At 40.3% G+C, this 14,178-nt stretch overlaps 1 protein-coding gene across 50 annotated transcripts in view; it reads left to right on the top strand.

Annotated features, from left to right (window-relative positions):
* Positions 1-14,178, top strand: part of KATNIP (katanin interacting protein) — a 55,628-nt gene that overhangs the window by 19,073 nt on the left and 22,377 nt on the right. For all 50 annotated transcript variants that reach the window (XM_086854412.1, XM_086854404.1, XM_086854389.1 and 47 more), the window contains exons 13-15: positions 2,967-3,107; positions 7,910-8,795; positions 13,019-13,747. In XM_086854412.1, the coding sequence (XP_086710538.1) occupies positions 2,967-3,107; positions 7,910-8,795; positions 13,019-13,747 (1,756 nt within the window). The remainder of the gene's footprint in view (positions 1-2,966; positions 3,108-7,909; positions 8,796-13,018; positions 13,748-14,178) is intronic.

Genomic DNA, 14,178 nt, shown 5'->3' on the forward strand with positions numbered 1-14,178 from the left:
ACTCATACATTTATAGATTCCATTATTCTTAAGTAATGAGCTTTTATATTTCATTGATTAATATATTCCCTTGATTTGTGACTCTGTAATCTCCTCTCTTGAGGCTGAATTCAAGATGCACTCTGGGCAGGGAATATGCTCTTAGGCTGTGGGTGTGGGGTACCTGAACTGCAGATTCCTTCAGAAGGCAGAGCAGCATTTCCAGTTTGTGTACATTTCAGATCATACAGGAAAGCTTTAGGGTACATTAAAAACCCAGCAGATTAATCAATCTCCAAGCAATGAACATTTTCAACAGAACAAAAACTTGAAATAAAAACTTATTGTGTGGAAAATTCATTTTACCATGGTTAGAACACTTCCATCTTTGATCATTTAGGTGTACTTTTGTCTTTGAGAATACTCTTATTGAAGATGATGGATTTTATTTTATTAGTTTATTTATTACCCTTGCAGACTTTTAAGAAGAGCACTTAAACTGCCTCCTTCCTTGTATTTTGTGATCTACTGTAAAAGAAAAAAATGTCTGTCAGAATATCTGGTGCTCTCAACCTTTTAGATTAGATATAAGGAAGGATTCTTTACTGTGAGGGTGAGCAGGCCCTGCTACTGGTTGCCTAGAGAAGCTGTGGCTGTCCCATCACTGGACAACTTGGACAGGGCTTGGAGCAAGCTGGGATAGTGGAAGGTGTCCCTGCACATGGCAGGAGGTTGGAACTGCATGATTTTTAAGGTCTCTTCCAACCTAAACCATTCTGGGATTCTGATAATATTTAGTAAGTCATAGATTAGGTACTTTATTGAAATTGTTTTCCACAAACCTTTTTGATTCTTATATGCATATAGAGGTCTTTTAAACCTCAGAATAACAAGGACAGATAAATATCTAACAAAGGTGTTTCTTCCCCATGGGGAACCCTTAGACCTGTCATTCCTCTTCACAGTGCTTGAGGGTTCCTTTAGCCTCCATCTTTTACACCTTCAGTGCCCACTAGAAGCAGTGCCAATCTCCCTCAAAATCTTAAGACTAAAGATTTCCACTCTCCCCTTTTTCCTTGGTCCAGTTCAAATGTAATTCTGACTCCTTAACATACCACGTTCAATCTGATGGTACAAAGAGTTTTTGGGTTAGATTTTTCATCCCAGGCTCAAGTACCTCTTGTGAAGGCAAAGACATGACATCACTCTTTGGCATAAAACACGAGAGTCCTCCACAGTCTCTTGAGTTTTGGCATGGATCCATCAAAGTGCCTTGAATTTCTGGTGTCAGATCTTTGACACCTCATGGGGACTGTAACACCTGTTTGGCTGTGTAACCTCATCCCTGTCAGTTATCTCCTCTGATAAACAAAATGATCCTCATGGCTGCCTCTCACTCAGGACACAACACTCAGCCTGGCTCTGATAAACCTCTGTGTTTTTTGAACACCATGTGCAGTTTTACAGAGAAACCAGTGAGAAGAAGGAACAGGTCATTTTGGTGCTAAATCAGGTACCCACCCTTCTGTGAAGACACCTCTGGCTGTCAGTACACCCCAGAACCTATTGATTTCTGGGGAGTCAGCTCCTGGCTTGAGAGGCCTGCAGATGCACTGCTTACTAGATGTTGCCTGCAGTTGGGAAAAAGTTTTATAATCATTCCTGTTCATAGGATGGCTTCAAAAACATGATGCAGCTTTGAAGTTGACCCCAGAGTTGGGTGAACAGTGATTTGAGGGCTGTCCTTCATTTGTTTGATGTCAAGAGGCTTCTTTCGTTTTAAGTAGAAAGGATAAAGCGTGTCTGGCACCCTCATGGCTGTTTGTGCTCCAAACTGGTGTTAAAAGGAGAAACAGTCTCCCAAAGCTTTTTGAGAGGCTCTGGGGCAGAGACCCCTCAGAGTCTGGATGAGAGAGATGACCATGGTGAGAAGTGGATCTGTTCATGATGGCTCTGAGCAGGCTCCAGGGCGCTGTCCTCACCATTGTTTAGTCACACAGCTAAAGGACTCTGGAGGAAAGCTCTGTGGTTAATGCCTTCAGGAAAAACTGAAACACTCACTTCAGAGAGAAAAGAGTGGGAAAAGACTGCCTGTTTATCTTCTGTGTGTGTATCTGTGTACTGTGTGTCCCTGAGATCCAAAGGGGAACTAATTAATCAGCTGCTTTCAGATCACTGATATGTTACCCACATGTGTATCCACTTTGTGCCCTTGTTCATCTGTTTTCGGGTAGCACTGGACATCAAATATATTAATATATTTAATATAAAAATATATTAATATTCTACATTTTGACTCTGAAGATCCTTCTTTCTGAGCTGCCACATATCCTTTTCTTACATTCTGAACATGTAGAGGCAGCAATTCTTAATGATGTCTCTTAAGAATGAGGCATTTCTTTGGCATTTCAAATCTCTTGATTGCCAGTTGTATGTAAAATTCATGTTGGGAATTCTGTGATATCTTAGAAAATTTCTAGTGTAGAGTCCAGTATAGCTCTGAGGAATAGACCTGTAAGTGAAGCTGATTATCTGCAAAGCCTGATTAAAATAGAGGCAGGCAGCAAAGTAAAATTCTCTAAGATTCCCCTCCTAAGGGGATGAACCAGAAGCCAAGAAATTGTAAAACGATTGTAGAATGTCCATTGTGCTCAGTGATCCCCCCCTAGTGCCAGCAAAGCTGATTAATTTGATAAAAATAAACTGGGCTTGCTCTGTCTGTGCTCTGAGCGTGCAGATGTTTCCCTGGGACAGCAGGCAGCTGACCTTTAGCTCATTGCCAGGTTGTTGGGAGCTGTCTGGCAGGCAGGAGAGTGGGATTTACTCTTGGGAAATGAGGCTGAGGTTTTGCTCTTTGCGTAGCAGATTTTATGAAACGTTTACTTTTCTAATGGCCGCCTGTTCTGCTGGGGGGGTGGGGAGTTAATTAAAACACCCTGCTGGAGGAGAAGGAGCATTAGTGACAGTCTGCTTATCTGTGTTTTTAGCTTCCCAAGGAAAGATGCCTTTGGATGTGCCCTTTTCACCCACCCGTCCAACTTTACTTTGTTATCCGCAATCCCACCCGCTCACGTGACTTTGGTATATCCAAGATCAAGATTTGGAATTACAACACAACAACTCCCAGTGTAAGTAGTCTTTTCTCAACTCCTCTGTATATTTGCTCTTGCCTTGCCTAGGGAAATTCAGTGTGATTTTCTTTCTAAAAGCATGAAATAAAAGTAGATACAATTTCCTGTAATAAAACAGGAGCTATGAGATGTCCCTGTCTGCTGTGAAATTTGCTTTTGTCTTAATTGTAAGTGCTAACAATGTAGTGATAATGTTTTCATGGGCACAATAAGCATTTGCTTTCAAAGCTATTAAAGATCGCTAAAGACCTAATAAAAGGATTGCAGGTCCTGTCATTAATCCTTTACTGTGGTAAGAAATAAAGATACAAAGGTAAGTGCATCTCAATATTCAGGGCTTTCAGCTGTTTAATCACAATGTAAATAAATAAGTGTTTAAATATGTGTTTTCTGGTGTCTATAAATATAAACAAGCTGACTGCTGCTCAGTTTGGGGTTTGTCACTTTAACGAGAATCATAAAATGGTTTGAGTTGGAAGGACCTTAAAGATCATCCAGTTCCAGCCCCCCTCCCTGGGCAGGGACAATTAAAAAGTCCACTACTGTGTGCTCATAATAAAACCAGTAATCTACTGTTACAAGAGAGTCATATCATGGCAGATGGCAGATGGTCTCTTGTCTGTGTGTTTGAATGTCACCATGAATATTATTCTTGTTTGTACACTGCAGTGTTAAGAAAAAAATCTCAGGTACTGGATCAAAGAGGATTTGCTGTCCTGGATTATAAATAAGAAGCTTTATCCCTCTGGTTTTGCTCTCATCCATGTTCTTATATAAGCACATATGGTAATTTATACATACGGAAATGGCCATGGAAGGGACAGCTTAAAACAAATTTACTACAGCATGATTTATATTTCTTTTCCTGGAATTTTAATAGCTTTTCTCACTAAAACGTGGTCTACAGGACGTTCCATCATCATTAGAGTGTGGGAAAGGGCCGCTGTTGTTGGAGGTAATGGTGTGATTTGTTACCAATCTACTGAATAGAATGCAGGAACTACACAGAAATGTCTGTCCGTGTTTCAAGGCTCTGCTTCTTTAATAACCTGCTATGAGGAAATGTAAAAAATCCATCGGGAGTATAATCCTATGGATTTTGGTGGAAATGCAGCAGTTTACCCTTGCTGAAGAAATGTCTCATTATCCTTAAGAAGAAGGAATAATACAAAGCAGTTCTGCCTAATTCTGTAATTTGTCATGAGGAAGTTTTGTCTAAGAAGTATAAACCCCCAAAATACAATGAACGAACAATTTTCTTCCTGCTAATATAAATCCAGAGCCAGATTTCTGTGTGGATTTTGGGAATAATTTTAAATGCCTTCTTTCCCTCAAAAAACATGAAAGTGAGAGATGTCCAAGTACTGCTTCCAAAAATAGGCCAAAAATTAAGTCAGGCCAGTACTTTTGTATATTTGAATTTCAGAACTTGAGTCTAGAAGGAGAAAAAATATGTCTGAAGGAAGCTGTAAAAGTCAGATGACATCAATGTCATGGATTCATTGATTAATTGAATTACAAGGAAGGTCTCAGGCTTCATCTTGTCTTTATTTACTTAAGATGAGACCCCCCAAAAAGGAAGTGATTTTTAGTCTGCAGGAAGGGAACAAGTGTAAGGGCAGCCAGTTTTTTTCATGTTTGTCTGCAACAGTCAGACATTTTGCAACTACATGATACAGCATTGAAATTGCATGGTTACTTGGTGCTATTAAAACTTTTTTCAAAGATCCAGTCTAATGTCTGTTGTATGTCTTCACAAAACTGGGAATGGAATCAATACCAAAATTCCTTAAGGTCTTAGTTGCTCTCCAGTTAAATAAGTCTCTTCTTCAGGTGGTTTCTTGTGTGTTTGTTCCTTTTGTGCCTGTGTTCCTGTCCATTCTCTTGGGGTTTTTTTCAGTGCTGGATTACCCCTGGGGTGCATTGTCTGTAAGGATGCAGCAGCTTTCTTCCAGCACAATCAGTTTTGTAGAAAAATTTTCTTTGGTTCTTGACTTCTTTCCTACTGCTTCTTTTTCACACTTTTCTGAAAAGTCAGGCAGAAGCAATTTCAGGTCCTCTGTCCAGGAGGAATTCTCAGAAAAGCGCCTCTGGTTTTAAGCTCAGTCCTTTGTGCACAAATATCACAGAAATGGCCAGAAATACCATCCCCATTTTCTCCTTGGGAGGCACTATCCCAGCAGACACTCTGTGAGGGCTGAGGGTGCAAGCTGGGAAGGAACATCAAAAGGAACCAGAATTATTTTCACAAAATATTTTTTCTTCCTGACACTGCTCATCCCTATTTGCTTCTTCTGAGACATTGTGCCCTTTTAATTACTCTTGCAGGAGGAAAAAGCCCTGCCTTGGATGAAGTATGGAGTGTTTGTTTACAGGGTGGGATTACTCCTGAGGAAGGGATTTTTCCAGCCTCCTCACGCTTGAGGAGAGCTGAGCAGTGGTGCTGGGGAAGCTGAACTGCCAATCTTTTCCACCAGAACAGATCACTAAGCAACTGGAAACTCAGCAGAGGGGTGGGAGGGAATAAAAAAGAGCAGTTCTTAGTCTTGTGCCTGCATATGTTTGTTCTTGGAGTCTCTGAGATCTGTTGAGATTTTTCCTCCCCGAGGCTCAGTCTGCTCAGGATTTCGGTGCAGATTTTCATTAGCTCTGCTGAGCTATCAGCTGTTGGAACGCCTGTCCCAGTCCAGTCTGTCTCTGTTATCCCAGAAATACCTGGCTGCTTCATCTTGGTGCAGTTCACACACCTTTTCTGCTTCCTAAAATATCTATCCCAGACATTCCACAACATCAGAGAGTCTCCCACTGACTGGAAAAGTAGTTTTGAAGTGAGTGGCTCTTTTTTGGGCTTGACTGTCCCCTTTTCAGGGAGAATGAGCTCTACTATCTCATTTTGTAGTGTTTTCTCTGTCTACCTGACCTCCTCTGCTGCTGGTGAGTGCAGTGGGATTTCAAAACAAGTTGTTCTTAAGAAGTTGCTGATTTTAATTTAAAAAGATGACATTGACAGATACTTTTCAAATGTATATCTGTATTTTTGTGATCCCCTTCAGTTTATACCTATTTCCAGGAAAAAATGCAGAACAAAGGGCTGGGTATTCCTAACACCAGTAGAGCTGGAATCTTATGGAGAAATATTCCAGTTATCCCAAATTCAGCTGTGAATATCCAATATCTCTAGCATTTAAGCAGTACATTGGCAGTTTAGATATACAGAAATTTTAAAAATAGCATTATTGGGACATCCTGATAGTCTATCTCTTCCCCATTATAGTTCCAGGCAAAGACATGCAGGTAGTTTTCAACAGATTGCAATTATTTAATTATGTAATTATTGAAATGTTTTGATCCCCAGTTAGATCAGCCTAGCACAGTGTTCCTCATTCAAGGTGAAGAAATATCCTGTTTTATGGCTGACTGCATCAGCACAGAAATACAGCATGGATGATCCTACAGGAGTTCCACAGGCAGCCAGGCCATAATGGCCAATTAAACTGGGTTTACAGCTCTTCACTGGGAACTCAGTGAAGGTTATCTTTTTCCTATCAGGAATGTGTCCTGCATTCCTTCACCCACTCCCCTCCCTCACCTGGAGCTTTCTTGTCACGCCTGCATCTTCTGCTTTTCCTCTGGGTAGGTCCAAATTGCATTTTTTGGTCTCAGAGATGTTATTATTGGGAAGGCAAAAGGATGGAAGCTATGAAAACTTGTAAGGCTTAAACAGTTTGTTCAGGAGTGGAACCAGAGACTTTTGTGCTTGGAAGGGAAGGAGTGACTGGTTTAGTCTGGGAGCAGAGGAAAATTTAATTCAGTTTTCAAGGAGAACTGACAGGCTGGAGATGAGAAAGAGGGATGAAACTGAAACTTCTTACTTTCACAAAAAGCTTCTTAGTTTTCACAAAAAGAAGGAAAGAACAGAGAGTCTCTGAAAGACTCCACAAGATGGACAAGTTAGAGAACAGAAAGGAGATGGATTGTGTCTCATCTTCTATATTTTCTTTGAAGATAATGGTATTTTTGTCAAGAGGGAGAAAAGGTTATATTGAAATGGTGAGGAGAATAGAAAGAACATTAGTTCTAACTTCAATGGAATAAAAAAAAATCAGGTATTGGTGAGTGCCACAGAGAAGGAGAACATAGAGATAAAGTTGTGAGTGGCAGAATTGTGTCTGAGATAAAGGTCTGCTGTTTAAAAGGCTAGTTAAGTGTTGGAATAGGCTATCTAGGCAGATTAGTTGAAAACTGTTAAAACTAGTTTTTTTCACAATGGTGTAGGTTATTTTACATTCTTCAGTGGAAAGAGATGGACTGGATGATTTTTTTTCCTCACTGTACTTTCTAGCTCTGCATTTCTGTGACTCTCTGTAAATCTTTTTAACTCTGATGGCTTTGATCTGGGTGGTTGTTGGCTGTGGAACATGTCGTGAAAGTGGTGAATCTTAGAGCTCCTGAAGCAAAATGTGCTCTGGAATTTATATCCCGATCAAATATAATTGTACTTAATCTAGGCTTTTTCCCCTCAAGCTTTTCTAAATAATCAAACCTTTTCAGACAAAGTGGTTCATAGCAGTGTCTAGCAGGGTTTTCAGTACTTTAAAAAAAAGAAAATCTTATATATTCCACAGTATTTTTTAGTAGTTTCAACTTTAGATTAAAAAGCAGTCAAAAGCATGTACTGACACAGGGTTTAATTGTTTTCATCTGTCTATTGATTAGGTGTTTCAAGTGTCAGAGTCCCAGAGCTGTGATATCTAATGCTTGAAAGCTTGATTGAAATCTTCATACCTTTATTTTGGTAGGACCTGGATGTTGGAGCAAAGAAGGTGAAGTTGTATGTTGATGAGGACCTTGTATTTGATGGTGAATTAGAGAGAGGCTCTGGAGATTTCCTTGCTGACCAGAACACTACAATTGACCTTACAGATCACAAGCAAGATACCTCAGCATCCCCCTCATCTGAGAGGAAAGAAGGAAATGCACCTGCAGGCCCAGACAAGAAAACAGACCAACATTTTAAATGCTCAGAATCAAACAGTGCTTCAGTGAACTGGAAAGCTCTGCCAGAAGAAAATCTTCTTGAGCCTAAGATGAATTCAATCAGCTTTACAAAGAAAAATTTGTCTCAGTTAGAGGATGATCTAAAAGTGTTCCCATCTCAAGTTTGTATAAAAGATGCCAAAGAGGAGGCAGCAGCAGAGCACGTTCAGTCTGATGATGAACTTTGTTTGAGTGAGCAAATGGAAAAGTTAACAGGAAGAAAACTGACTAATTCTGCAGGTGCAATTCCTTCTTGGTTACAATCATCTTCCCAGGTAGCACAGAATAATCAAGTTACTCCCAGTAGGCAAAAGCCTTCATGGCTTGCTACAGAGCAGAATTTCAACTCAAGATTTCAAACACAGCCAGATGAAACAAAGAAAAACTTCTCAAATCTGATAAACGAGGATGTCAAATGTCAGAGGCATGAACTGGGAGGACCCAATAGTAGAAATGCAACTGGAGATGGGAGATCACAAACACTGGCCAGAAAGGATGCTGATGAGGACTTGGACATTTTTGACCACCTTTCCAACAAAAACTGCTGCAGTTTACAGAACCCTCTGAGTGGAAGGAGAAGTGTCATGTGTGGTAAAAAAACAGGATTAAACTCTACAAATCTTGGAGAAGATGATTCTGCTCTCAAAGGTAAGAAGACACAATAGCAACCTCAGTACAAGTGCTGACATGTTCTCCATTTTGCAGAAGCACAAACTCATTTTGGGTGGGAAGGGACCTCTTGAGATTCCTGGAAGTTTAGACAGGGCATATTAGTTTGGCTATTTGTGATATTTTCCTCATGAGAATACTCAGTCTCTCTCCTGGTCTTACACCTGATATGAAACACTCTTCAGGAAAATTTACATTCTGATTTAGGGGCTTTTAATTTATTTGGAGCAGCTGGAAGACTAAATTTCAGTAAATTATGTTCTAAAATTTGACAGTCCTGCAGACAGCAAATGTTTGCTAATATCAATTAAAATCTACAGAAAGATAAAGTAGATTGCATCCCAAATTTGCAGAGCTTATTTGTGTAGTAGCTTTGTGTCTTTCTCAGTGAGAATAGATGCTCAATATATTTATTCAGAGTGAATGGAAAACTACCCTTATTTTTTCTTCTCTGCTCATAACTTTACAAACCTCTCCCTCAGACGTCTTATTTATAAATAAATAATATAAATAAATTTAGCTGTTGTCTGCTCTGTGCTGTTGATTATCCTTGTTTTCCTTCCCCAAACTTCCTGTTGGAGGTGGAGGATCCTGTGGCAGGATCCAGCAGTGTGTCCCCAAGGAACAGTAGGAGACTTGTGCAACTTCCCAAGTTCTCCTCTATCCCAACATCTGGCTGTCCATGGCTATGAAATTTTCAGGGCATGAGATAATATTTTTGTCTTTAACAAGTGTAAATAACAAAAAAGTAGAATTTGTTACCCACAAGTTCTACTTTGTCTCTTTTTCACCCAACACATCATTGCTTGGGATATATTTTTGTCTTCCTTTTTCAGTTTCAAGCTATGTCACTCTGACTCCTGGTTTTTGGACCCTTCATGCCCCTTCCTTGGCATTCTGTAATTCTTCAGCATTCAGTATCTTGTCTCAAATGAAGAGTTTAATACAACAAGGACAAGAAGACCCAGAGAATTGGAATAAGATGTTACAAAACTACAAATTGAAATTTTGGGGATGATTGAACATCAGAAAAAATTACATGAATATGTATCTTGCTGTATATTGAATTTGGGTGTTTGCATGAAAGTAAGGGTGACAAGGGACAGAAAATGTACCTAAATGAAGGAGTGCCAGTTCAAATTCTACTGCAGGTACTGCAGGGATTTTTTCAGACCAAGGTGAGGAAAATGGTTCTTTCTAAACTTAGAATGTCTGAATTTTTCCTTGTCTGACCTTCTGTGGAGAAAACAGCAATTTCATCAGTGTGTCTGAAGTTGTACCTCGAAGAAGAGAAGAATAGCAAAGTTTGGAATAGATGCCACCTGTCCTTCACCCACCCCACTCCCTGCAGCCCATTTACTGTTTCACACATTTTACAGTATCTGTTACATTAAAACCTTCACATGCTGAAAGCTGTAAATAAATCCCACCTTGGGAAGTTCTGTTCAGTTGTGAAAATGGAGATAAATTAGGAACTTCAATGTAAACTATAAGATGAGGGTTATAATTTTTCAATGTAATGCCCTCTGATTTTGTTCAGAGCTGCTTGTCCTGTGGTGCTTAAAGCTCCTGATGTGTTTTAGTCCCTGGGAAATTGCAGCCACCCAGCAGCTTTTGTTCTCTCTGCTGTGTGTGCAGGCTAAAACCATCTTCAAAGTGGAGCTGAGAGAGCTTTAACAACAGGGAAACCTTTTAAGTGTTTCCCTGAGAGTGCTGGATTTTAATTGGCCTGGGGCTGGGAGAAGGACAGTTCCCAGTGGAGGGTGGGACAAAGGGAAGGCTCAGAGGCTCCTGTGGATGTCACAGCATGGCTTTGGTCACTAAATGGTTCACAAGAACAACAGGAATTAGTAACAGCACGTACAGGCTTGTCTCAAGTTAATGTTGCTATAAAAACATCACTTTTTCTTTGATAACCAGTTTAATGTGCCAAGGAAATGGTGGGAGTAGGCTGATAAAATTTGCAAATACCATATAATTTGGTTTATTATGAGTTAAGGAGATTGAAGAACCACACAGAACGATGAACTTGAGGACTGGAGCAATGGAATGCAATTCAGTAGAATGCTTGCAGGCTCATCTGGGGACTAATAACCAAAAATTAAGTTGTAAGCTGAGTAATCATCAATTGCAAATGACTGAGGAAGAGAAGAATCACAGTTGAGTAGCTGATAGCAGATTGACTGAGATGCTGGTGTGAGCAGTGATTGGAGCAGTGCACTCCCAGGATGGATCAGCAGAAGCGTTTTGGGTACTTGGGAAACCTCAATATCTCCACACAGGCACTTGTGAGACCTCGGTTGGAAAGCTGCAGCTCTGATCATCCATTTTCAGGAAAGCTGATTACCAAGTGGAACAGATACAGAGGAGAGCTTTTAGAATGATTTGGGAAATGAAGCATGTGATTGCAGCACGGAAATATGATTGCTGTTTATAACTGCAGGGAGTAAAAAAAGATATTAACACAACAGAGGGAGAAGAAAGGTGGTTTTTTTCTATGTAGTCTTGCCCCAAAATGTAGTCTACTAAAGTTTTGAGAGGAACTGTGTGGGGTGTGTTGCCATCAGAAGCTGAATTGGTGGTTCAAGATACTCCTGAGCCTACAGGGGACTTGGATATTTGGGGTGTCATTAATAAATAATGCATTTTAGAATCTTAAAAAAGTCACACCCTGTAAGCCTGCAGCCATTCTGCTTTTGGGCCACCTCTGCTTTCCTTTCAGAGCTCCACTTGTGTTACACTCCTTAAAGTAGTTCATGAACCTCTTCACTTCCCATTGCACTGCCCTAGAGGGGCTTCAGAATTGTAACCTCTAGACTTTGGAAATACTTCATGTTTGAAAAGAAAAGGGAAAAACCTTCCCAAACAAGGATGGTCAATGGTTGTTAAGTACTCTCATCCCAAAATTTTCAAGATTTGACATTTTCAAGGGGTAAATATATGTACAGTACCTTGTCCAGGTGAATTGTGAGGCTCTGGAATGTATTGTTGGGGATCACCCACCTCTTGGGTATCTGTACTGATAGTGATGTGAGCAAGAAAGTGACTTATAAATGTCTGATGTTCTCTGAAATATGAACCTTTCCTTCATGTCTGCATTTTCCTTGTGGTGTAAGGAATGGCCAGGTTGGTCTCCAGCCTTCCATTCTGGAAGACAACCCTTTTCCAGGTAGTTTCCCATCTGCTTTAAAACTCTTAATTTTATCTCACGTGTCCCCACTGTAAATGATTATTTGCCATGGATAGATTAGGAACATTGCCTCTTTCCAGTATTTCCAAAAACACAGTTAAAAGTCTTGAGCAGTCTTTTGGGAAAACTTTATTTTGCATTTCACAGCGATTGGCATTTATTCTTGATAACCATTTGTTTTAGTACCCACCCAAGGACACTGTATGGAAGTAAATCTGGCTCACGGGCCCATAATTGTTTAGTACTCCACTTCCTTTTCTTCATTTATTTGAAGAAAATGCTTGAGTGACTGCTTTATTGAAAATCTTAGTTATTATCTGTTCTTAATTGTTTTGAGATGGAAATGAAGCAGTTCCCCAGTGCAGCTATGAGGAGAACATGCATTGCTCCCACTGTGCCCCTCTGATCTCTTATCCTCGCTGCATTCCCATTGGATATCTTGTCATTATCCTCCTTCTACACCTCACAATTGCTGAAAAGTGGGAAAAATATTTGGACATTACCTGCCTAGAATGCAATGCTCACCTCATCCTCCCTGTCTGCTGAACCTACTCCTTTTCCCACCGCTTTTCTTTATATTGAGAGGAAGAACCAGCTTTTCTCTGTAATGCTTTACATTAACCAGTTCAGCCATTTCCAGCTGTATGAAAGACCTGCAGAAATGCAGAGGGATGATTTAAACTCTTGTGACAGCCACAGAGTAAGTATCACTGGGCAAAAATCCCAATTTCTTTAGGGGCTGAGGCAAGAATTTATAGCCTCAAACTTATTTGCAGTTTGTACCATGGCAGAAGTTCTGCCCCTCCGCAGGTAAAAGTGATTTTGTTCATTGTATCTAAGTGGGGAAGGGAAACTGGGACATGTGGCCTTCATGGTAGGGAGGCAAAGTAGAAGTGCTGCTGTCAGAGAATTTCACAGTGAGGGACTCGGCATCATTCTGCAAAGTCAGTGTTGGAATGGTTTGTTCCCAGTCCTGTTTGTACATTAAATACCTTTGTAATGTTGTTTTCAGATGAAGGCTTTCCCATCAAGGACATAGCAACCTCTAGAATGAAGTGGTGCAATGAGCAAGAGCACACTCTGCAGGAGTCCTGGAACTCCTTGGTGAAATTTAATTATTCCCACCGTGGCCGGATCTCGAACATGGATTTTCAAGGGGATATCTTTGATGAGTTTCTCCATCAACAGAAAATCAACCGGCCTGGAGAATATCAGAGAAAAGAGGGACTGCAAACACTACCAAAGAGGCAAGAGGAAGAAAATTCTGTGGAGATACAGGATGGAAGTGATTTCAAAATCCCTGTTTTACCTTGTGGGCAGCACTTGGTGATAGACATCCGAACAACGTGGGGAGACAGACATTATGTTGGTCTTAATGGAATTGAAGTTTTCAGTTCCAAAGGAGAGCCTGTTCAGATTGCAAAAATAACAGCTGAACCCTCTGACATAAATATTTTACCAGCTTATGGAAATGATCCCAGGATAGTAAGCAACCTGATAGATGGGGTGAATCGGACCCAGGATGATATGCACCTCTGGCTGGCACCATTCACCCCTGGAAAACCTCACTTAGTCTTTATTGACTTTGTGAATTCCTGTCAGGTAGCGATGATTAGGATCTGGAATTACAATAAATCCCGCATCCACTCCTTCCGAGGTGTGAAAGACATTATCATGGAGTTGGATGCGCAGTGCATCTTTAAAGGAGAGATTGCCAAAGCCTCAGGAACCTTGTCTGGAGGTAGGCTATCATTTCTTATTTTGCTTGTGGAAACAGCAGTACAATACAAACAAAATACATTTAGCTTGTTTGTTATCACTTTCCACTTCAAAGCAAGCTGGCACTTTGTCTGGTGTTAGATTTAAAATCATAATGCAAAGCCCATTAATGCATTCTTCACTGATACTGGGGATTTTAGCAGCATACAGAGCTAATCTCCATTTTTAACTATGTCTTAGCAACAAGTCTGTGTTTCAATCACACCAGACAGAAATTTCAAACTTGCAGCTTTTTGCTTGTTTTCACATGCATGGTCTTTTGGAAAAGGTGATTCAGCTTTTTTCCCCCATTTTCTTTTATATGTATTTGAAATCTGACTGAATTCTCTGGGTTTTTTCCACTGTGCAGTATAAATTTGAGAGTGAAACACTAATTATAGGCATAGTCAGTAT

The sequence above is a fragment of the Cyanistes caeruleus genome, chromosome 17 (genome assembly GCF_971803275.1).
Source record: "Cyanistes caeruleus chromosome 17, bCyaCae1.hap1.1, whole genome shotgun sequence".
Lineage (NCBI taxonomy): Eukaryota > Metazoa > Chordata > Aves > Passeriformes > Paridae > Cyanistes > Cyanistes caeruleus.